This window comes from Mercenaria mercenaria, chromosome 18, assembly GCF_021730395.1.
Source record: "Mercenaria mercenaria strain notata chromosome 18, MADL_Memer_1, whole genome shotgun sequence".
NCBI lineage: Eukaryota > Metazoa > Mollusca > Bivalvia > Venerida > Veneridae > Mercenaria > Mercenaria mercenaria.
The window spans coordinates 3,811,769-3,838,345 of record NC_069378.1 but is presented as its reverse complement, the minus strand read 5'-3'; the positions used below and the strand labels follow the sequence as shown (position 1 = coordinate 3,838,345).

Below are 26,577 nucleotides of genomic sequence, written 5' to 3'. Positions count from 1 at the left end.
TTATCTTACTGCCAAGATCGGAAATGTTATTTTTCTTTATAATAATTCAACGATCACACGATTTTTGTGTTGATAATTGGAATTGGAAATATTGGATGATGTATACAACTTACACTGATATCAGTGTGCACGTTACCATGGCGTTTCGCTAGTACCGTTTTTCTTTTCGTTCTGGTGCTACTAACATATGAAACTTAAGTGTTTGTTACATTATATATATTTTGTATGAATTAAATTTATGTGTATGTTTGTATATAAACAATGTGTAGCAACATTGAAAGTGCGTTAGAATCACGGATTTAAAGTAAAGTCATCAAGAATTGCGTGATAAAATAAATATCCCATATGCAATCCGATATTTTATGTATAACAGATAAGAAATTTACAGACGTTTATATAGCTGTGGTGGGAAATGAATACTGCGTTTTATTTTCTGGTTATTAATAAATGATAAATTCTGTTTTAGTTCATTGTCTGCAGCTATAATAATGAAACCCATCCTCGTTTCACGCTCATACAATGAAACAAAGAAAAACCTTTTACACGACCGGTATTGAAGCAATTATGAATTATATAAATAGAGAATAACAGGCTACTGTCTTTTGATATCAATGTTATCAGGTCGAGGCTGATATGGGCTGGAAGGGGTGAGGGAACCGACAATGTTTTTGACTTTCTGATATTCTTGTAAAAAAAATAAGAATGAAATAATTTCTTACCTGCGTAAAGATCAAAAATCATCCTCTTGAATAAACCAGAACATGCTTTATTTCCATATTATACAACATTTGACTCACTACATGTCCAAAGCGCTGAAAATTTCACTTCCAGTTCCTGACTTTAAAGTTTTTAAAATCACTAAATTTACACTGATCAAAGAAGTATAATTAACTGACTCAAGAATAATAATTAACACAAACACTTTTGCATATACTTAATAAAATGTGCATGCCTTAAATAAGGCATAAATAAAGAATAAGTATATCATACATTGTCAAAATTGTGTATTGTAAACCTTTCCAAGAATCGATCCATGTAAATATTGTGATGTCATGATGAACGTTTCACAATGACGTCATTCATTGCTATTGTCTGTGTGATAAAATTAGAGACAACCATATTCGAGGAAATTTGTTGATATTACAGAATCTATCTAGAAAAAAAGTTGTGCAACATCGAAACTGGACTCTGTAATAAAATTCAGTCTGGAAGGAAACTGATGTAAAAACTAGTCCGTCAATATGGGAGGAGCTTAATTTTGATATCAGGTCAATGACCTGATAACAAAATAAAATATCAGGCAAGTGATATCAGGCACATTGCATTGTAGTTGCATGATAAAAGCAAGTGTCTGGTCAGGAAGTACATAACGAATAAACAGTTTTAACAATTTTGGTATCTTATTTTCGTCACGTTTTTTGTTTTTACTTTTGCGATTAGCGGCGGTTCCATGTCTATTTCTACCTATTCATTATTTTGAGCCTATGATATATGTTAAACTGTATATAACCGTGTTTCTAAAAGTGTTTGGTTTGTTACTGTGTTCTATTGTTTTACTTCGTCATTGTTTTTTTTTGTGTATCATTTCTGCCCGCCCGCTTAGCTCAATAGGGAGAGCGCAGATCTACAGATCGGTAGCCTAATGGTAGATCGTCCGCTTCGAGTTCGGGAGGTCGTGGGTTCGATCCCCGGCCGAGTCATAAAAAGACGTAAAAAATGGTACTAGCAGCTTCCTCGCTTGGCGCTCAGCATTAAGGGGATAGTGCAAGGACTGGTCAGCCCGGTGTCAGTATAATGTGACTGGGTGGGGTATCATGCGACGTGTCTACGGAGTGATATTCCAGTGAGGCAGCACTATAAAGTTGGGCATTGTGCTCACTGCTACAAGTAGACACCATCGTTTATATGACTGAACAATTGTTGAAAAAGAGGTTAAACTCGAACACACACACACACACACACACACACACACACACACACACACACACACACACACACAGATCGAGGAGTCGCGAGTTCTTCGTAACGATTTGATAAAAGACGATGTGTCTGAAATCATTCGTCCTCCACCTTTGATTCATGTGGACATGTTGGCAGTTACTTGCGGAGAACAGGTTTGTAGCGTCACTTAATCCAGTAACACTGGTTAGGTTAAATGCCAGCCGTTACATGACAGAAATAATACTGTTAAAAAACGGGGTTAAACCCAAAACAAGCTAACAAACAAATACCGCTGACGCAATTTAGTACTAAAGTGTTCATCCCGTTGTTACTTATATAAATAAATACAACTATACAGGAGACATTTCCTTCTTCTGTTTCTGATAGTTGTTTCTGAGTTCCTTAATGTGTTGGTCTTTTCTTTGCTCTTCTAGTCCCGTGTGTCTCCTGGATAAATTGTGTTTGGAAAGCATTGAATAAAATCTGGAAAGTAGATCCCTCGGAAGCACCGAGAACAAGGCAAACAGTTAAAATTGCAGACTCGGTTTTAATGAGTTTGTTCATGAGCAGTAATGTAAAATACAACACTGCCCACTCCCCCCAGCACCGGCTTAAGCAGTATTCAATCTTCAAATCTAAATGAGTTGAAATCAATGATCCCGAAGGACCAGAAATATAACAACACTGAATCCACATTTTTACCCTTCCATGTTCATAAGAGGCGACTTATAAGGTATGAACACTTGGTTTTGGATACCCCGACAGCCTTTTTATATGAAGTTAAACTTGATAATTCTTAACATAAACACCAATTCCGCATTTTATGTATATGTATGTTATTTTACAATTTGTCGCTAAACCACCCGTAAATATTGTTTTATATATAATATCAACAGCATGTTCCGTCTATTACCGAGCTTCATCGAAAATGATGAAAATGTATTGAATAATTTTCTATCATATGATATATTTGTGTGGAGAGACAAGCCAGCATACATACAGACTATCAAATACATTTTTGTTATCCCCTTCGTTCAATAGACAACATTGGCAGTTTAAGGTAGTAGTTAATGTAATTGAAATTGCCGATTGTCATTACGGGTTCATTACCTGAATTAAGATCCCTGAAGCTGTTGCAGAATTCTGAAAATACAAAAAAAAAAAAAAAAAAAAAAAAAATAAAACAACAACAACTACAAAATAAAACAAAAACAACAACAACAAAAACTTGGCGTTTCATTACTTTCTGGTTTGAAATATCTTCTATACACAACAGTGTGAAAATGTTTTAACTATGTAGCGTAATCTGCATCTGTCAGATAATTTGAATTAGAAGAAAGTATAAATAAAGTGTGGTGTGTGTAGCACAACGTCCCTTCTTCTATGATATACAATGCACTTTAATTTTGTATATAAAATATGCGCTAACATTCATTTATATATGTTATCAAGTATTGTAAACATCCGTTCTTGTCAATGTTTTTCTCACGTTTGGCCCGTGTTAGATGTATTATAGTTACTGCATGTTAACTAAAGTCGTTTTACATGGTGGGGGTAAGAGTGAGGTTGGGTGCGCACCATAAACCGGTTTAAGCTCCCCCGTGGTGTTTTTGCCACTGACCGTTCCAAGGCGGTGCCCCACTGTGTTTCTTTGTTTGTTCGTTTTGTCCTAACGTGTTGGCTTTGTGTGTGTGCGCGTGTATGTATATGTGTGTGTGTGTATTTGTGGTGTGCGCGTCTGCGTGCTGTGGGTTTCGTTTTGGGGAGGCTGCGTTTTTGGTACGTGGCATTCCCTGTTTGATATTTGTCTTTGTTTTAGCGTATCCTGACAGTGTAGACAGACATGTAAATATGATATCACTTGATAGATATCTAGGTATAAAAGGAGGAAACGAGTACGCAAACTTTGAAAAAATATTGGGAAACAGACAAACATTTGTCAAAGGTAGCGATAGCCTACATTATAAATTGTTTGTGGCGTATGCTACCACTGGTACTGTTCTCTGTTACTTCATTACAGATATTGGCATCCACTATGTAAGAAGTTTTATAGAGCATCAGTTTATTGATAACATATATATTGCATGTGCAATTAGGATATTTGGAAGATAACAAGTCATTTATTAGCAAATATTTGAAACCTACGAAAAGTAATGTTGTAAACGTTCAAATCTTCAGTGAAAAGCTTGTGGTGTTAATTTCTTCTTGACAAGTAACGCCTTTAAAATGACGGATATTGATCTGGTAATATACATTGTAGATCTTTTTTTTCTGTTTGATCTCCTCTAGCTGACAAATTACGTTCTTATCAAATATTTATCAAAATATCCGTGATTCTTATGACATGTTTGTTTCTTCTTCAAGGATTACAAACAAGCTCTTAAATTTTAAGAAGAAAAATAGTGCTCCGTGTTTCAGAGGCGCTTATTGCTATAGGGAGATCACATGCGATGACAGGATATATATATAGCTTCCATTATATTACAAATGTGAGGAAAGTGTGATAAAAAAACTTACAAAGACTAAAGCCTTGTATCAACGAATATAAAAAGCAATGGAAACGTTGGAAAGACAGAATGCTTATTTTCTGGTTGTATTTATTTTGTTTATAATCAGAGATGGAATCTTCTCGGAACATATGGAGGGCGTGACTGTATTTATGCACTGCACTCAAACAGTAAGTTTAGATTCTTTCTATACAACACTTCCACTGACGGATATTCATTTCCTTTAAAAACAACATTCTTACTATCTCTTGAAACAAACATTACTTTTATGAATTTCATATCAAACTTGCTTGACATATCTAAACTCATTGAGGCAATTAAGCAATTTTCATATATACAGTGTAACCTCTGTAGAGCAACACCCTTTGGGAGATACAAATATTGACTGTTATGTAGAGGTTGTTGTTCTGGAGAGGTAAATTTGATAGTGTATTTCAGCATAGAGACAATTTGATGATGTTGTTATAGAGAGGTTTTTGCTTAAGAGAGGGTCGCTCTGGAGAGGTTGTACTGTACTTAAAAATATCTAATGCCCAGCTTTTACTAAAATACTTTTAGTGGTAGCACAATACAACTCATTTACAAATTCGAAGAGTAAGACCAAACATATATGTCTGATAAAATAGATGCTCCTGTTCAGTACTATTCTGCCTGAAAGAATTATAAAAAATGCTTTTTGGCAACATTGAAGTATTCAACAATTTATCTAATAAAATCTCAAGATTTGATAGAGGTAGGGTATCGGACCAAAACATCTTTTGACAAATTGCACACATGTCTTACATAATGAACATAATTATGAATTACGTCTTTGTTCTTCCTAATTGAGCCGTTTAAAGCAATTCACAGTTATGTTAAGATACATATATGAGGAAATATCTGTAGAACAGGATATAAATGGGTCGTTCCATGATATTACCTGTATTAGTGACTTAAAAAAATCAAAATTGAAATAACAGAATATTCATGAAAAACTTACTTTGACTTTTCAAATTTGAAAATTTGTATAAATTTTGTTTACTATTTATTTGTAACAGAAATTAACAGACTCAATCAAACAGAGTTCGCAATTTTCACTGTTAACTTTGTTCTCGATGCTTCCGAGGGATCTACTTTTCAGATGTTATCTACTCCACCACAGCGGGTGTTAAGTGCTGTGTGGCGGCCGTAAAAAGTCCCCGAGGCTTCATCACAGTGTTGTTATATTTTCGGGTCCTCCGGGATCATTGAATTCAACTCATTTAGATTTGAAGATTGAATACTGCTTAAGCCAATGCTATGGGGCGTGGGCAGTGTTGCATTTTCCATTACTGCTCATGAACAGAATCAAAACGAGTCTGCAATTTTCACTGTTTGCCTTGTTCTCGGTGCTTCCGAGAGATCTACGTTTCAGATTTTATTTACTTTTTATTTGTAAAATATGATAGAATTTGATTTGCGTTAGATAACTAAATTACAGTATACTAGTTCCTAGTTTCTGCATGAACATGAGAAAAAAGGATTTTCCAGTATTTTATAATACTTATATGCAATAATTATCTCATCTCACTAATACAGGTTTTCTCATGGAACCGCCCATATCTTTGTTTAAGTTAATCTTTCATGTAAGGACAATCCAGCTAGCTTACGGAAAATTGGTGCTCCCCCCAATGCCCCTACCTGAAATAATACCAGGAGGGACACATTAGGACCTTGCCATGTGATCTAAAAGCATTTTGGTGTATCTTTAAACAAAACAAAATACAACAAAAAATAATAATAAAATGTATTTGACTAACACAAACTTCTTTGAAAACGTCAAATGAAAATCAAAAAGTTAATATATCCAATCAATTAATGGGTTTGAATATTTTTCAAAACGCTTGGTCTTGGTATCTCTAATAACGTTATGACATAAAGCAAAGACACGTATTCATTTGCTTTTGCAAAGTGCGTCGAAGTTTCCAGTGTCAGTTCAACTATGTATTACCGGCTGATTTTATAGAAGCAAATAACTGATAAGTTGCATTCGGCTTACGGAAATGAAAATCATTTTATGAATTAATGGCAACCTGTGAGTAAATTTATTAAAATGACACAGTTACTATATTTCTAGAGTCAAAATATGATTTCAAAACATAATTCAAATAATGTCTTAGAATTAGCGTGATATTTTTCCGTTACAGCATCTTTTTGTTGTGGGTACTTTGCGATGCAAGGTTCTATGGCTGTGTTTGGGGTGCTCTGTGCTTCAGGGAAATCTACCCTTACCTTTCTTTTCTTTATAAAATTAACATAGTATTACCTGATAATAAAATGGTGAAAAAAGTATTAATAAGAGAAAGCTTTTCGGCAGTGTTTCCTTGGATTTTTTTTCAGAAACAATTTATAACATTGGTGCTATCTTTACTACTGTGTTTCTGATACCTTTTATTCGCCACGTGCAGTACCATAGCTTTATCAAATAGAATATCTTTATTGTATTGCAAGAAAGATTTGAATACAAAATCGATTAATGAAATATAGTCAGAAACCTCATTACCTTTAAGAAATCTTAAAGTCGTTTTCAATTAAGCTTACCGTATACTGATTAGTGCATCACCATGTCGATAGTGTGGGTCTGTTAATTGATTTAAATGTGCACTGTTGGTGTATATTTTTCTACTTACGCCGATAAGAAGAATTTAAGAGGCTTTATACATGCACACTACTGAGAATATTAATTAATGATATTCAATAAACAATTTAACATGGTAATTGTTTACATCTGCATGCACGTGACAGCGTAGTTGTTTGAACAATCTAAAAGTTGCATGTCTAATTGAAATTTAAAAACATTATCGATAAGAATGATGCTTATAATTTAGTTTTACATGACCCTGCTAATGAGACCACCAACGTTTATAAAATGGTCTTAATAGCGGGTAGTGTTTGTTATCGGGATTTCCTATACAAATGGTCAGATTTGTTTAAAACTATGAAATGCTATCTAAAGCTTAAAACTTCATAAAGAAATAAATAAAGTAATTTCTGATTTGTTTCCTATGTAACATTATGCAAAATTATGCTGCTACGGTAATCCTTAAAGCTGACATTGTGACACCCTCAATGGACATGTTCATGGACTTAGGGTGGCTTTCAGCCACTAAACAAGTAACCTATCACACACGTGTACAAACTCACAAATCACATAATTATTTTTAAGACAGAAGAATTTTTAAATGAACCTGAGTGTCATTTGCAAACCATAGCCGGAGTTTCGTCTATTCAAGGAAGACAATGACATTTTACCAGATAAAATTCGCTGTTACATATCACGTTTTTCACCTAAATCCTGTAATTAATTAACAAAAAGATGTTGGTTGACAGTGTGCTGAGTTTAATGTTACATATAATGCCAAGTAAACATTGTCGTCTGACTTTCCTTAAGTTAGATTAGAAATACGATATATTGTTTCTGAATGAAATTACATTGATAAAAAGATGTTGGTCACAGTATTCTGAATTTAATGTAACATGTAATTAAGCAATGTAATGATGATTTTTTTTCGGTGTTCATGCGAAATGAACGACAGAATAGGATCGGCAAATCCATGAATCGCGCTAGCGATTCTTGTTTAATTTGCCGATCCTATTCTGTCGTTCATTTCGCATGAACACCGAAAAAATAATTTCATTTCTTACATTTACATTATATTTCCTTTCCATTTGTAAAGAAGATAATATTATAAATTGCACATATTTTGTGGCATTTAATATTAAAATCAGCTTCCCGAACATTATGTTCACCAGACAGAACAACTGCGACGTCATCTAAGGAACGTTGTCCCTGACTATTATGACTGAAAAATTGTTGAAAAAGAGGTTAAACCCGAACACACACACACACGCTCCCTGACTATACGCGTTCAGTTATCACAAAGCAGCCATCACTTAATCTTCGCGTCTTTCTTTTTGCTGTTCATACGAACTGAACGTCATAATTTTCAATGGAAAAGAATAGGGCGAATGTAAATATTGCCAAGTGAATATTGTCGTCTGACTTTCCTTAGATTAGATATATGATATATTGTTTCTGAATGAAATTATATTGATTGTGCTTAAAGCTGTATTGTTATTGAAATCCAAATATGAAAATTGTTGCATATAAAACAATAATTAAAATATCACATTTTTTCGAAGAGAATGCATTTCAAATGTTTAAAAAAATACCTTGTTGAGAATTGTGTCTCACAGTTCGGTATCATTTTCACATTGGGTTAAATATTGCTTTTTCATCATTCATGAGTGAATGTTTCCCCGACAGGGAAGAAATTTGATTAATTCATAAATGATATGAATATCTAGATGTTGAGATATAAAACGTCAAACTGTACAAAGGTTTGCAAAACCTTGACTGACTGATTTAAGTTTAATTACGGTCCATCCGCCCTTTCAAACACAATTTATATGCTTCCTTGTGTCTGAAAGGGCGGATGGACCGTAATTAAACTTAAATCAGTCAGTCAAGGTTTGCAAAAGACAAATATCGTTAAAGAAATGCAGATTGTCAAAAGCAGATAAAAGCGACAATATTTATTAGTTTTAGTGTTTGTTACTGTTCACAGGCAACAGACAACTCTTTCCTGTTTCTTCATGTCAGATATTAGCAGCCGTAAGAATTACAGTATAACATTCTGTATACTTAGGAAACCAATTTATTTTAAGACATACACTAATAGCATGTTTAATTAGGATAACCGGAGGCAGTAAACTTCATTTTATATAGTCCGACACACTGTAGGTTACCATTTCTATGAGATAACACTGTATTCGATTCAAAACTATTAAGCATTATGCTTGGAAAGAACACAACATCGATGATGAAATGATGAAAATGCAAATATATTTACTAAATATACAAACTTCTTGAAACTAGAAGGATACTGATACGAAGTTTGTTTTACTAGGCTGAAGCTGAAATATTATGATCTTAAATATTTATTATCTGATCAATAATTATCAGCTATTTAGTATACTTATTTTTAGACGAAAAGTCAATTGTATGTAGTTTGCAAACGCATTACAGGAAATGAATATCAGAAATAGCAACAGTATATACATAGTTTTCATAAAATTTGTAATGTGAAACATATTTGACTAACAAACGTTATCACATACAGAAAAAGACTACAGTCTTATAAACAGTAATGAACAACTTGGAAAGACAAAAGTCTAATTTTCCGGCTGTGGTTACAGACCTTATCTGTTCGGAACTGCCCGCGGACGCAACTGTTGTAATGTACTACATTTAAACCGTACTTTTAGAGTATTGTTCATGCAACTCTATCTCATGTCCCTGCAAGACAGGGATTCCTTTCTCTTTAAACATATTCTATACGTTAATGTCAAATTTGTCTGGAATATTTCATCATCTGCAAGCAGACATATTCCAGATACCTTTACTTTTATATTTATTGGGTAACTAACTAATGCGTTATCCGTGTTTTCCGCTGGTGTAATGCCTGTCATTTTGTACGAAGATGGGAGGGAGACGTGTCAACTGGTGTCAAAATAGATTTACTTACAAGACATTTTGTTCTTTGAAAATAAAAATCGTATTTTTATGCCCCCGAAGGGAGGCATATTAGTTTTCATCTGTCCATCCGTTCGTTCATTAGTTAGTTCGTTCGTTCGTCACAACGTTAACTTTTTGCATGAAGGCACTTTACTCGCGAACCACTGCACCAAGGACCTTCAAACTTCACCTGGTGATAGTACATATTGAGTACACGATCCCTACTAACTTGGGGTCACCAGGTCAAAGGTCAAGGTCACAGGGGCCAATGTTAACTTTTAGCCTGAAGGCATTTTACTGGCGAACCACTGCATCCAGGACCTTCAAAATTCACATGCTGATAGTACTTATTAAGTAAATGACCCCTACTGATTTTGGGGTCACCAGGTTAAAGATCAATGTCACAGGGGCCAATAATAACTTTTTGCATGAAGGCACTTTACTCGCGAACCACTGCACCCAGAACCTTCAAACTTCACGTGCTGATAGTACTTATTGAGTACACGACACTACTGACTTTGGGGTCACCAGGTCAAAGGTCAAGGTCACAGGAGCCAATGTTAACTTTTTTCATGAAGGCTTTTTACTCGCGAACCACTGCACCCAGGACCTTCAAACTTCACATGCTGATAGTACTTATTGATTACACGACCCGTATTGACTTTGGGGTCACTAGGTCAAAGGTCAAGGCGCTGCGGGGCATTTGTCACCATTAGTGACAGGTCTTGTTGTTAACAAATAAGTGGATTTAGTAAACAAACAGACATTCTTAAGAAACTATTTTGAGTAAGTTTTGATTTTGGAATATTGTATTTGTGCCTTTGTGCACATTTGTCTGTATAGCAGTCTCTAAGTATTGGTATATATAACTTACTTCTTCCGTTAGCACTAATCTTTGTAATCTAATGTTTTTTTTGTGAAGAGTTACCACTGTTTCAAGTATATTGGCAAATTCCTGTTAGCACAAGACATAAGAAATGTAGCTTTTTCTTTCAAATCTAATGAAAAACCTGTCTCTTAATAATCAATCCAAAAAAGAAAAAATCAAGAAAATTTTAATCGGATTCTATTACCTTCAAATAGTAACATGAATGAAATTTAGTTTATTCAACGAAATCTGCAAGTTGACGACCCATCCGAATTAATTGTGTGACATGAAGGATCAATTGTAACAATAACTGGTTAGTGGTCAGTCTTAGATTTATTGGATATGTTACGAAACATCTCCAAATATTGTTTCATACCGAAATCAGAAAGTGTTCCGAAGAGGTTATTGTACCAGTTGTGGCTTTGCATTTACAGTAAATAAAACAACCGCATTAACTAAAAAGTTTAAATATTTTCACATAATGAACAATGCATTACTTGCACAGCTGAGTCCAATAAAACCTTTTTCTTCATTCCAAATTAGATATTTATTGCACCACTGTATAGAAGCAATAACGCTGAAACAAGTAAACACATCTTATGTGTGGTCTGCCAATTGAGTAAATTATCTTTTTGCCAAAATCGGAAGGGTTATTTTTCTTCATAATAATTCAACTGTCACATTTTTTTTGTATTGATAATTGGAATTGGGAATATTGGATGATGCATACAACTTACACAGATATCAGTCTGCCCGTTACCATGGCGTTTCGTTAGTACCGTTTTTCTTTTCGTTCTGGTGCTACTAACATATGAAACGTAAGTGTTTGTTATATTATATATATTTGTATGAATTAAATTTTATATGTATGTTTGTATATAAATGATGTGTAGCAACATTGAATGTGCGTTAGAATCACGGATTTAAAGTAAAGTCATCAAGAATTTCATGATAAAATATATATCCTGTGCGTTCAGATATTTTATGTATAACAGATATTTATTAACACACGTTTATATAGCTGTGGTGGGAAATTAATACTGCTTTTTATTTTCTGGTTATAAATAAATGATACAATTCTGTTTTGGTTCATTGTTTGAAGCTATAATACTGGAACATAGGCTCGTTTCACGTTCAAACAATGAACCAAAAAAAACCCTTATACGTGACAGGTATCGAAGATCGAAGCAAGAATGAATATATAAAAGCAAAGAGTGTCTGCGCAGGAAGTACATAAGGAATTAATAGTTCTAATAATTTTGGTCACGTTCTTTTTTACTTTTGCGATTGGCGGCGGTGTTCCATGTCTGTTTCTGCTTATTCATACTTTTGAGCTGAAACTACATAAAACTGTGTTCTTGAATGGGTTTGTTTTGATACTGTGTTCTATTGTTTTACTTCGGTTTTGTCCTTTTGTGTATTATGACAGCCCATCCGCTCAACTCAATAGAGACAGCGCAGATCTAAGGATCGTCGGGTCGTGAGTTCGATTCACGGGCACGGCATTTGTTCTCCGTACAGAATCCAGGAACACTAGTTAGGTTAACTGCCCGTCGTTACATAACTGAAATAATACTGTTGAAAAACGGCGTTAAACCCAAAACAAGCAAACAAACAAATATCTATGGCTTACAAATACATGCAACTATACAAGTCATTTCCTTCTTCTTTTTCTGATAGTTGTAAAACTATGTTCCACTATATTCCTTCATGTGCTGGTATTGTCTTTCCTGCGTGTCTCCTGCACAACTTCTATTGGAAAAGTACTGGGACCACTGTTTCACACTTGCATGATCGTAAGAATCGATATATAGGGTCTGAACATTTGGTCTTGAATAGTGTATTTTTGCTTTCCCCCGACAGCTCTTTTTATATGAAGTAAAACTTGATTATTTTGAACATAAACACAAATTCCTCAATTTTATATATATATATATGTGTGTTGTTGTATACGTTGAATCAAGCGTAATTATTGTTGTTTTATATATTATATCAACAGCATGTTCCGTCTATTACCAAGTTTAATTAAAATGATTAGAATGTATTGAATAATTTTCTATCACATGATATATTTTTTGTGGACAGCCAAAGCAGCATACATACAGACAATCAAATACTCTTTTGTTATCCACTTCGTTCAATAGGCAACATTGGCAGTTTAAGGTAATAGTTAATGTAATTGGCCCGTAGCGACAATCGGCAATTTCCGTGTAATTACGTAATTTTCATTCGACATCCTTCGGCCATTTTCGTAACAACCGCAGAATGCCGAAACCGCGTACGGAGAATACGTAAACGAACGGAAATTGCCGAATGTCTTTACGGGTTCATTACCTCAATTAAGATCCCTGAAGCTGTTGCAAAATTCTGAAAACACACACAAAAAAAAAAAAAACCTCCGGTGGTTCATTACTTTCTGGTTTGAAATATCTTCTATACAAACAGTGTGAAAATGTTATTCATTTTGTAGCGTAACCTGCATCTGTCAGATAATTTGAATTAGAAGAAAGTATAAATATAGTGTAACGTTCCTTATTCTATGATATAGAATCTAGTATGCACTTCAATGTTGTAAATAAAATATGTGCTAACATTTATTTATATATGTAATCAAGTATTGTAAACATCCGTTCTTGTAAATGTTTTTCTCACGTTTGGCCCGTCTTAGATGTATTATTGTTACTGCATGTTAACTAAAGTCGTCTTTATAATTCATAAGTTAGCGTATCGTGACAGTGTAGACAGTTCATTCATTCATAATATGTCATCAATTCATAGATATCTAGGTATAAAAGGAGGAAATGAGTTTCCAAACTTTGAACAAAAAATATTAGGAAACAATACAAACATTTGTCAATGGTAGCGATAGCCTACATTATAAATTGTTTGTGGCGTATGCTACCACTGGTGCTGTTCTCTGTTACTTCATTACAGATATTGGCATCCACTATGTAAGATGTTTTTTAGAGCATCAGTTGATTTATAACATACATATTACAATTAGGATATTTGGAAGATAACAAGTCATTTATTAGCAAATATTTGAAACCTACGAAAAGTAATGTTGTAAACGTTAAAATCTTCAGTGAAAAGCTTTTGGTGTTGATTTCGTCTTGACAAGTAACACCTTTAAAATGACGGATATTGATCTGGTAATATAGATCGTTTTTTTTTGTTTGATCTCCTGTAGCTGACAAATTACGTTCTTATTAAATATTTACCAACAATATCCGTGATTCTTATGATATGTTTGTTTCTTCTTCAAGGAATATAAACAAGCTCTTAAGCGCTTATTGCTATAGGCAGATCACATGCGATGACAGGATATATATAGTTTCAAGGGGCCTCCGTGGCCGAGTGGTTAAGGTCGCTGACTTCACATCACTTGCCCCTCATCGATGTGGGTTCGAGCCTCACTCGGGGCGTTGAATTCTTCATGTGAGGAAGCCATCCAGCTGGCTTACGGAAGGTCGGTGGTTCTACTCAGGTGCCCGCTTGTGATGAAATAATGCACGGAGGGGCACATGGGGTCTTCTTCCACCATTAAAGCTGGAAAGTCGCCATATGACCTATCACGTGTCGGTGCGACGTTAAATCCAACAAAAAAAAAAAAAAACAAAAACATTACAAATGTAAGGAAAGTGTGATAAAGAATCTTTAATCAAATACAAAGAATAAGGCCTTGTACCAGCGAATATAAAAAGCAATGGAAACGTTGGAAAGACTGAATGCTTATTTCTGGTTGTGTTTATTTTGTTTATAATCAGAGATGGATTCTTCTCGGAACATATGGAGGGCGTGACTATCTCTTGAAACAAACACTACTTTTACGAATTTCATATCAAACTAGCTTGAAATATCTAAACTCCTTGAGGCAATTAAGCAATTTTCAAATATACTTAAAGATATCCAATACCAACTAAAATATTTTATCTTTAGATATCTAATTTCAATGTAAAAGCTCCTCATTAGTTATAGTACTCGCCAAATGTATATTTCTTACTAAAGATATATACAATTGTGTTCGAGAGTATACATCGAAAATTAAATGTCGTGCAGTAACAGTCCATTGGTAAAAACGTTCAATATTTTTAGTGGTAGCACAATACAACTCATTTACAAATTCGAAGAGTAAGACCAAACATATATGTCTGATAAAATAGATGCTCCTGTTCAGTACTATTCTGCCTGAAATAATTATAACAAATGCTTTTTGGCAACATTGAAGTATTCAACAATTTATCTAATAAAATCCAAAGATTTGATACAGGTAGGATATCGGACCAAAACATCTTCTGACAAATTGCACACATGTCTTACATGATGAACACAATTATGAATTACGTCTTTGTTCTTCCTTATTGAGCCGTGGAAAGCAGAGGTTATATGTATGAGGAAATAACTGTAGTACAGGATATAAATGGGTTGTTCCATGACATTACGTGTATAAGTGACAAAAAATCAAAATTGAGATAACAAAATATTCATGAAGAACATTCTTTGACCTTTAAAAAGCTGTAAATAGGAACAAATAATCTTCACTATTTATTTGTAAAATATGGTAGGATTTGATTTGCCTTGGATAACTAAATTATGGTATACTTGTTTCTTGTTTTGAACATAAGATAAAAGCTGATTTTCAAGTATTTTAAATTACTGGTTATGCAATAAATATATCATGTCACCAATACTGGTTTTCTCACGAAACGGCCCATATCTTTGTTTACGTTTTTTTTCATGTAAGCTTACGGAAAATTGGTGGCTCTACACAGGATATACCCCCAACCCTCCCCCATTTTCGTGAAATAATACCTGGAGGGGCACCTTGGGTCTTCCTCCATCATGAAAATCCGATAAACTGTAAATTTGCCATATGATCTAAAGATGTTTCGGTGTAACTTTAAACATAACAAAATACAACAAAAACACACTAAAGCATAGAAAAAGTTCATTTTAGGGCATATATATATAAATATATAATGATCATCTTGTAAAATTTCAGTTGCAATTGTTTTAAATATTGGTCATCAGTGTGTGGAACCCCAGGATTGGACGCAAAGATAAAACCAAATTTGTGGTTGGGGCACAAAAAGTAAAGTCAATGATATGCAGGACACAAAGTATGAAAACATTTTTATGATTGCAATAGATATGTCTGTAAGGCAAAATAAGTTCTGCTCTGATTTTAAGGTACTGTAGATATCAAGAGGGCCATGCGATGTAGAGGTATAATACAGCATTTCTACTCCCTTCCCTTGCCTATCAGTTTTTATGGTGACGTTGTAGAGTGTCCTCTTAGAGAACACAAGGTCCCGTGTTCAAATCCAGGTCGGGCAAAGGAGATTTTTGGAATTTGTTTCTTATGCAAAAAAGAGTACAAGTGGCTCAAATTCCATTACTGTAGCTTCAAATACAATAAGAAGGCCAGTAGGTCATGGTAAAGGTCAGTGAATATCGGACTCACTTGAAGAACCTTCCTACTAAGTTTGAGATTCCTAGACAGCTATACATAGTTATAAGGTCTTTTGGTATACTGTGAAATCATTTAAATTCGCTGGCATGCACTTTCGCGTAAAAAAACAGTTTCGCGCGAGCTTTAATTCGCGCATTTTCAATTAAAGATAGAAATTTAGCAAATATATATTTTTTTAAAAATTGCCAGCATCGCATGTGTCACTATTATGTACAACCTGTCAATAAAAGCGGTCCATTTTATGACCTTGTTAAATAAACAACATGGCTGTTAAACAGATAATTATCGTTAGATTTCTTAATCCATTTTGGTAAAAGTAAATAACGTCCTATCAAGACAACCTTTAATAGATTGCCGATAAACTGAGACGTATTGAAAAAATATTGAAATAAACGGGTCCTATAACATACATATATTTCTGACAGGAAATAAATTCGAATAACTGTATGCTAAATGGTTAAATAATAGCGCGGTCTTAAATTCGCGCATCGTTCATAGAGCGAAATACTCGAAAATTCGTACTGCGCGAACAAACATGATTTCACAGTAAAAGGTCTCGGTGACCTTGACCTTTCCCAGCAGGGTCATCAACTGGTCAGGACCAAGTTCTCTACTAAGTTTGAAGGTCCTAGCCCAAAGCATTGTCGAGTCATCGAGCATTTTGGTACTAAAGGTCATGGTAACCTTGACCACGACCTTTGCCTTCAGGGTCATCTGCTGGTCAGGACCAACATCTCTACTATGTGTGAGGGTCCTATTCATAAGCATTGCAGAGTTATAAGCCTTTTTGGTAGTAAAGGTTATAGTGACTTTGATCTTTGACTTCGAGGTCATCTACTCTTCTGGTCCAACCACTCTATAAGTTTGAAAGTCTTAGGCCCAAGCATTGCCGTGTTATGATGGCTTTTTGCTATATGTAAAACAAGTGATCTCGGGCTCTTTTCACCCCAGGGGCATAATTTGACAGTCTTGTAAGAGGACCACTAGGCAATGCTACGTACCAAATATCAAAGGCCTAGGCCTTGCAGTTTCATACAGGAAGAGTTTTAAAAAAAAATTACATATATATGTCTATTTCAAACTTGTGACCCCTGGGAGCAACCACTTTTCACCCCAGATGCATAATTTGAACAGTCTTGGTAGAGGATCACTAGGCAATGTTACATACCAAATATCAAAGGCATAGAACATGTATTTTTAGACAGGAAGATTTTTAAATTTTTTTCCTAAACAAGTCTTTATTAAAACTTGGGAACCCCAGGCAGGGCCTCTTTTCTCCTAAGGGGCATAATTTGAACAAACCTGGTAGAGGACATCTAGGCAATGCTACATACCAAATATCAAGTTCACTTTACTATTGTTTGCCATCCAGCTGGCTTACGGAAGGTCGGTGGTTCTACCCAGGTGCCCGCTCGTGATGAAATAATGCACGGAGGGGCACCTGGGGTCTTCCTCCACCATTAAAGCTGGAAAGTCGCCATATGACCTATCTTGTGTCGGTGCGACGTTAAATCCAACCCCCCCCCCCCAAAAAAAAAAACAAAAAAAAAACTATTGTTTGAAAAGTTAAAACCACTGAGTTACTGAGGCGGTTTTCAAGTTGCCCGGTTACTGGTACCATTGCCACTACCTTATTGATATATATTCGCTTTATCTTTTTCTTTTTAACATCCTAATGTAGTGATTTGATGCGTTAACAGTCTACGTCCTCGCACACAACAAACTTAGTGGCCATTGATCAAGTAATTCATGGCTGTAATTTAGTAGTATCTGTCCTAAATCTCGACTGTGACATCTGGGCATTCGATACGTGAATTTGTTGCGCAAAAGAGATGGTCGCAATGGGGTTTATTTTCACATATTGACCATACATTCGAAGGGAACGATGTATGGTAACCTTTGTGACAAATAAGATGTTTGGCATGTTTCAACAACGCCACTTTTCCATCCTCGGGCCTAATAATATGTAGTCCGCGGAAAGAAAACTTTTTACGTCAGAGGTTATTTCTAAGGTCAAGATGTTTGATTGGCCAGCTTGTAATTACAACAGTTTTCGCGATCAGTTGCTCAGTCAAGTGTGACTTGGAATTTCTGTTGTGACTTGGAATTTCCTTGAGAAGGAAAAATAATAATAAAATGTATTTGACTAACCGAAACTTGTTTGAAATTGTCACATGAAAATAAAAAAAGTGGATTTGAATATTTTCTGCATACACTTATTCTTCAAAAGCGATGTTTGAGTAAAATATCATCAGTGTCTCCGTCTAGTTTTGGCGTATGCATATGGTATTCTCACGTATTAATTTTAGTCCATTTGAACATCGTTAAAGTTACTATCGTAAGAACTTACGACAAATCCTTTGAAATCAATATATGAAATATTCAAATATTCATTAAATTCTTCCCTAATCTAATGAATAATCGAACATTAAAAAAAATGTATATATATATACACACAACATAATTTACTTACTACGACAGAAACATAAAAACTATACCAATGTCTTATCTCTAATAACTTAATGACATAAAGCAAAGATACGTATTCGTTTGCTTGTTCAAAGTGCGTCGAAGTTTCCGATGTCAGTTCAGTTAAGTATTACTAGCGGGTTCTATAGAAGCAAATAACTGATAAGTTGCCAATAAAAACAGAATCCCCAGTCTATATGGCTGCTTGTAGTAATCAAGACAGGATCATGTTAATGGGTATGATGTCTTGTCCGGAAGTCTGGAAATGTCCCTTGAGTAACATTGCAGTAATGGCATTCCGTATTTATATAAAATGTAACCTTTAATACCGAGAATATAATCCTTACAGTACAAAGATAACGGTTGATACATTGTCAAATATAGTTGAAAATGTTTTTCAATTTATTGTAGATATTTTTACCATTATGTCATAGAAAAAGTTTTGCAATTGCATGACGTTTATTAATTGAAGAAAATTTGGAAAACAATGATACATAATTAAAATGTACTTGTTGGAAATTTGAAACAACCCGTATACAATATTTTTTTCCGTTACGGCATCTTTTTGTTTGGGCCTACTATGCTATGCACGTCTCTATGGCTGTGTTTGGGGTGCTCTGCTCTTCCGGGAAATCGACCTTTACCTTTTATCTTTATAAAATTAACATAGTATTACCTGATAATAAAATGATGAAAAAAGTATTAATAAGAGAAAGCTTTTCGGCAGTGTTTCCTTGGATATATTTTTCAGAAACAATTTATAACATTGGTGCTACCTTTACTGCTGTGTTTCTGATACCTTTTATTCGTCACGTGCAGTACCATAGCTTTATCAAATAGAATATCTTTATTGTATTGCAAGATAGATTTGAATACAAAATCGATGAATGGAATATAGTCAGAAACCTCATTACCTTTAAGAAATCTTAAAGTCGTTATCAATTAAGCTTACCGTGTACTGATTAGTGCATCACCATCTCGATAGTGTGGGTCTGTTAATTGATTTTAATGTGCAACTGTTGGTGGATAGTTTTCTACTTACGCCGATAAGAAGAATCTAAAAGACTTTATATATGAACACTACTGAGAATATTAATTAATTACTTTCAATAAACAATTCAACATGGTAATTGTTTATATCTGCATGTAAGTGACAACGTTGTTGTTTGAAGAATCTACAAGTTGCATGTCTAATTAAAATTTCATAAAATTATCGATAGGAATGATGCTTATAATTAAGTTTTACATGACCCTGCTAATGAGACCACCTACGTTTAAAAATTGTCTTAATAGCGGGTAGTATTTGTTATCGGGAGTTCCTGTACAAATGGTCAGATTTTTTTAAAACTATGAAATGCTATCTAAAGCTTAGAACTTCATATAGAAATAAACAAAGTAATTTCTGATTTGTTTCATATGTAACATTTTGCAATTTTATGCTGCTAAGGTAATCCTTAAAGCTGACATTGTGACACCCTTAATGGACATGTTCATGGACTTAGGGTGGCTTTCAGCCACTAAACGAGTAACCTATCACACATGTGTACAAACTCATATAACACTTAATAGTATATAATAATTTAACGAGACAGTGGAATTTTGAAATGAACCTGAGTGTCATCTGCAAACCATAGCCAGAGTTTTGTCTATTTAAGGAAGACAATGACATTTTACCAGATATAACTCGCTGTTACATATCACGTTTTTCACTGAAAACCTGTAATCAATTAATAAAAAGATGTTGATCGACAGTATACTGAGATTAATGTAACATATAATTAAGAAATGAAATGATGATTTTTTTCGGTGTTCATGCGAAATGAACGACAAAATAGGATCGGCAAATCCATGAATCACGCTAGCGATTCTTGTTTAATTTGCCGATCCTATTCTGTCGTTCATTTCGCATGAACACCGAAAAAATAGTTTCATTTCTTACATTTACATTATATTTCCTTTCCATTTGTAAACAAGATAATATTATAAATTGCACATATTTTGTGGCATTTAATATTAAAATCAGCTTCCCGGCCATTATGTTCACCAGACAGAACAACTGCGACGCCATCTAAGGAACGTTCTCCCTGACTATTATGACTGAAAAATTGTTGAAAAAGAGGTTAAACCCGAACACACACACACACACACACACACACACACACACACACACACACACACTCCCTGACTATACGCGTTCAGTTATCACAAAGCAGCGATGACTTAATTTTCGCGTCTTTCTTTTTGCTGTTCTTACGAAATGAACGTCATAAATTTCAATGGAAAAGAATAGGGCGAATGTAAATATTGCCATGTGAATATTGTCGTCTGACTTTCCTTAGATTAGATATACGATATATTGTTTCTGAATGAAATTATATTGATTGTACTTAAAGCTGTATTGTTATTGAAATCCAAATATGAAAATTGTTGCATATAAAACAATCATTAAAATATCACAGTTTTTCGAAGAGAATGCATTTCAAATGTTTAAAAAATACATTGTTGAGAATTGTGTCTCACAGTTCGGTATCATTTTCTCATTGGGTTATATATTGCTTTTTCATCATTCATGAGTGAATGTTTCCCCGACAGGGAAGAAATTTGATTAATTCATAAATGATATGAATATCTAGATGTTGAGATATAAAACGTCAAACTGTACAAAGGTTTGCAAAACCTTGACTGACTGATTTAAGTTTAAATTATGGTCCATCCGCCCTTTCAGACACAATTTATATGCTTCCTTGTGCCTGAAAGGGCGGATGGACCGTAATTAAACTTAAATCAGTCAGTCAAGGTTTGCAAAAGACAAATATCGTTAAAGAAATGCAGACTGTCAAAAGCAGATAAAAGCGACAATATTTACTAGTTTTAGTGTTTGTTACTGTTCACAGGCAATAGACAACTCTTTCCTGTTACTTCATGTCAGATACTAGCAGCCGTAAGAATTACAATATAACATTCTGTATACTTCGGAAACCAATTTATTTTAAGACACACACTAATAGCATGTTTAATTAGGATAACCGGAGGCAGTAAACTTCATTTTGTATAGTCCGACACACTGTAGGTTAGCATTTCTTTGAAATAACACTGTATTCGATTCAAAACTATTAAGCATTATGCTTGAAAAGAACACAACATCGACGATGAAATGATAAAAATGCAAATATACTTCTTGAAACTAGAAGGATACTGATATGAAGTTTGTTTTACTAGGCTGAAGCTGAAATATTATGATCTTAAATATTTATTAAGTGATCAATAATTATCAGCTATTTAGTATACATATTTTTAGACGAAAAGTCAATTTTATGTAGTTTGCAAACGCATTACAGGAAATGAATATCAGAAATAGCAACAGTATATACATAGTTTTCATAAAATTTGTAATGTGAAACATATTTGACTAACAAACGTTATCACATACAGAAAAAGACTACAGTCTTACAAACCGTAATGAACAATTTGGAAAGACAACAGTCTAATTTTCCGGCTGTGGTTACAGACCTTAACTGTTCGGAACTGCCCGCGGATGCAACTGTTGTAATGTACTACATTTAAACCGTACTTTTAGAGTATTGTTCATGCAACTCTATCTCATGTCCCTGCAAGACAGAGATTTCTTTCTCTTTAAACATAGTCTATACGTTAATGTCAAATTTGTCTGGAATATTTCATCATCTGCAAGCAGACATATTCTAGATACCTTTACTTTTATATTTATTGGGTAACTAACTAATGCGTTATCCGTGTTTTCCGCTGGAGTAATGCCTGTCTTCATGTTGTACGAAGGTGGGAGGGAGACGTGTCAACTGGTGTCAAAATATATTTACTTACAAGACATTTTGTCCTTTGAAAATAAAAATCGTATTTTTATGCCCCCGAAGGAAGGCATATTAGTTTTCAACTGTCCATCCGTTCGTTCATTAGTTAGTTCGTTCGTTCGTCACAACGTTAACTTTTTGCATGAAGGCACTTTACTCGCGAACCACTGCACCAAGGACCTTCAAACTTCACCTGCTGATAGTACTTATTGAGTACACAACCCCTTCTAACTTTGGGGTCACCTGGTCAAAGGTCAAAGTCACAGGGGCCAATGTTAACTTTTAGCATGAAGGCACTTTACTGGTGGACCACTGCCTCCAGGACCTTCAAACTTCACATGCTGATAGTACTTATTAAGTAAATGACCCCTACTGACTTTGGGATCACCAGGTTAAAGGTCAATGTCACAGGGGCCAAAAATAACTTTTTGCATGAAGGCACTTTACTCGCGAACCACTGCACCCAGGACCTTCAAACTTCACGTGCTGATAGAACTTATTGAGAACACGACACTACTGACTTTGGGGTCACCAGGTCAAAGGTCAAGGTCACAGGAGCCAATGTTAACTTTTTTCATGAAGGCTTTTTACTCGCGAACCACTGCACCCAGGACCTTCAAACATCACATGCTGATAGTACTTATTGATTACACGAACGTATTGACTTTGGGGTCGCTATGTCAAAGGTCAAGGCGCTGCGGGCATTTGTCGCCATTAGTGACCTGTCTTGTTGTTAACAAATAATTGGATTTAGTAAACAAACAAAGATTCTTAAGAAACTATTTTGAGTAAGTTTTGATTTTGGAATATTGTATTTGTGTCTTTGTGCACATTTGTCTGTATAGCAGTCTTTAAGTATTGGTATATATAACTAAATTCTTCCGTTAGCACTAATCTTTGTAATCTAATGTTTGTTATGGTGAAGAGTTACCACTGTTTCAAGTATATTGGCAAATTCCTGTTAACACAAGACATAAGAAATGTAGCTTTTCTTTCAAATCTAATGAAAAACCTGTCTCTTAATAATCAACCCAAAAAAAGAAAAAAAGAAAAAATCAAGAAATTTTTAATCGGATTCTATTAACTTCAAATAGTAACATGAATGAAAATTTAACTTAATCAACGAAATCTGCAAGTTGACGACTCATCCGAATTAATTGTGTGACATGAAGCATCAATTGTAACAATAACTGGTTAGTGGCCAGTCTAAGATTCATTGGATATGTAACGAAACATCTCCAAATATTGTTTCATACCGAAATCTGAAAGTGTTCCGAAGAGGTTACTGTACCAGTTGTGGCTTTGTGTTTAGAGTAAATAATACAACCGCATTAACTAAAAATTCTAAATATTTTCACATAATGAACAATGCATTACTTGCACAGCTGAGTCCAATAAAACTTTTTCTACATTCCAAATTAAATATTTATTGCACCACTGTATAGAAGCAATAACGCTGAAACAAGTAAACACATCTTATGTGTGGTCTGCGAATTGTGTAAATTATCTTACTGCCAAAATCGGAAGGGTTATTTTTCTTCATAATAATTCAACTATCACATTTTGTTTGTATTGATAATTGGAATTGGAAATATTGGATGATGCATACAACTTAAACAGATATCAGTCTGCCCGTTACCAGGCTCTTCAGGTTCAACCTCCAAGTTAGAGAGTCTTAGGCCCAGGCATTGCCGAGTTATTGTGGCTTTTTGCTCTATGTAAAACTAGTGACCTCGGACACTTTTCACTCAAGGGGCATAATTTGACAATCTTGTTAGAGAACCACTAGGCAATGCTACATACCAAATATCAAAGACCTAGGCCTTGCAGTTTCATACAAGAAGATTGTTTAAGTTTTTTTTCCTATATATGTATATTTAAAACTTGTGACCCCTGGACGCATCCACTTTTCACCCCAGATGCATAATTACAATCTTGGTAGGGGACCACTAGGCAATGTTACATACCAAATATCAAAGGCATAGGACTGGTTTTTTTCCTAAACAAGTCTTTATAAAACTTGGGACCCCCGGGCAGGGCCTCTTTTTTCCCAAGGGGCATAATTTGAACAAACCTGGTAGAGGACATCTAGGCTATGCTACATACCAAATATCAAGTTGTGCAATGGACAGGTACTTAACTATCTGTTTGAAAAGTTAAAACCACTGAGTTATTGAGGCAGTTTTCTAGTTATCCGGTTACTGGAACCCTTGCCACTACCTTATTGACATATATTCGCTTTATATTTTTCTGTTTAACATCCTAATGTAGTGATTTGATGCGTTAACAGTCCACGTCCTCGCACACAGCAAACTTAGTGGCCATTGATCAAGTAATTCATGGCTGTAATATAGTAGTATCTGTCCTAAATCTCGACTGTGATATCTGGGCATTCGATACGTGAATTTGTTGCGCAAAAGTGAGAGTCGCAATGGGGTTTGCTATCACATATTGACCATGCATTCGAAGGAAAACGACGTATGTTAACTTTTTAGACAAATAAGATGTTTGGCATGTTCAACAACGCCACTTTTCCAACCTAGGGTTTAATAATATGTAATCCGCGGAGCGCGTTCAGCCAGAGTCGTCTCAATTCGGAAAGAAACTTTTTACGTCAGAGGTTATTTCTAAGGTCAAGATGTTTGATTGGCCAGCTTGTAATTACAACAGTTTTCGCGATCAGTTGCTCAGTCAAGTGTCACTTAGAAATTCTAAGTGTTCCTTGAGAAGGAAGGAAAAATGATAATAAAATGTATTTGACTAACACAAACTTCATAATTGCTATATAATCTACTTACTACGACAAAAACATAATCAAAGGCCTGAAGGGCCTGAGAGTCGGCTAATGATTGATGTACTGGTAGTATAGTCTACCAGTTTCAGTTTGTTTTTAGTTTTTCCCCCCAACTAAACAGAGATTTTGTTACAATAAATGAAATGAACATTCAGTCGAGGCCTAGTAAAACTTTGATTGACATTATACAAGTATTTAAACCCAATATATTTCTCTAAAATTGAAGAGTGGTTCGCAGAAATAAAAATGTTGAAAGTACAAACTACAATTTGACAGCTGACACTAAGATACTGCCCATGACTATATATATTTTTCCAGTAAACATTTGCATCCGGCATTGCCAAAAGAGGCAATTATCGGCTGGTATATATTCGCACATGATAAAATTTGAATATGACAATTTATATATTAAAATTTTACAACGCGGATTGCCACATACAATTTGTAACGAATGGATGAAAGAACTGTTCAGATATTTTACAGAAAATGGGCCTGGCGATAACCGTGTCATATATTAGGTATTGTTCAATCATATTGTAAGTGATGTCAATTTAAAGTATACTTACTTTTGCGTTTAGAGACAATTGTATGTAAATGTTGCTGAGTGTCAATATATAGTGTAACCGATATTAATAAATGCAGTTCTTTTTTAGTTAAAACCATCATTTATTCTATTTCAGACCTGTCAACCCCTTCAAAATCATGTCTGTAATCCCGAAGTCCATGCACTTTCAATTATCCATTTTGATTCATATAGACAGACAGGCTTAGACTGGGCTGAAAAAATGTTTGAGCCATTTTTACGTGGTCGGTAGCAGGATGGGTGTGGGGAGGGGTGTTTCCTCCCGCTTTAAATTGCAGTCAGATTTTGAAATGGGCATTGTCGCAGGTGGTAAAAGGGCAAATGTATCAAACTTTAAAGTGGAAATATGGGGGAAGGGTGTGGGAGGATACCCCCTCCTGCAAGTAGGGTTTGGGGTATCACCACAAGAAATATTTGAATATGTATACCCTTGATACAGCCTTTGGTGCGATTTCTAACGGAAAATTTTATGTTTCAATTTCTAATATTACCTAGATTCTTTTTAGTATTACAATATCCAAAGTATGAATGACTGTCACTTTATCTTTTTACTTTCAGCTTATGCCTCAGGACTAGAAT

General features: G+C 34.7%; 1 protein-coding gene across 2 annotated transcripts in view; it reads left to right on the top strand.

Moving 5' to 3' along the window:
• Positions 1 to 26,577, top strand: part of LOC123537951 (uncharacterized) — an 83,464-nt gene that overhangs the window by 5,741 nt on the left and 51,146 nt on the right. Inside the window, exon 1 of one of the 2 annotated variants that reach the window (XM_045321906.2) lies at positions 4,058 to 4,618. The exons of the other annotated variant lie outside the window; for it this stretch is intronic. Within the exon in view, the coding sequence (XP_045177841.2) occupies positions 4,496 to 4,618 (123 nt within the window). The 5' untranslated portion in view covers positions 4,058 to 4,495. Of the gene's footprint in view, positions 1 to 4,057; positions 4,619 to 26,577 lie in introns of those variants that run through there. 2 annotated transcript variants of the gene reach the window in all.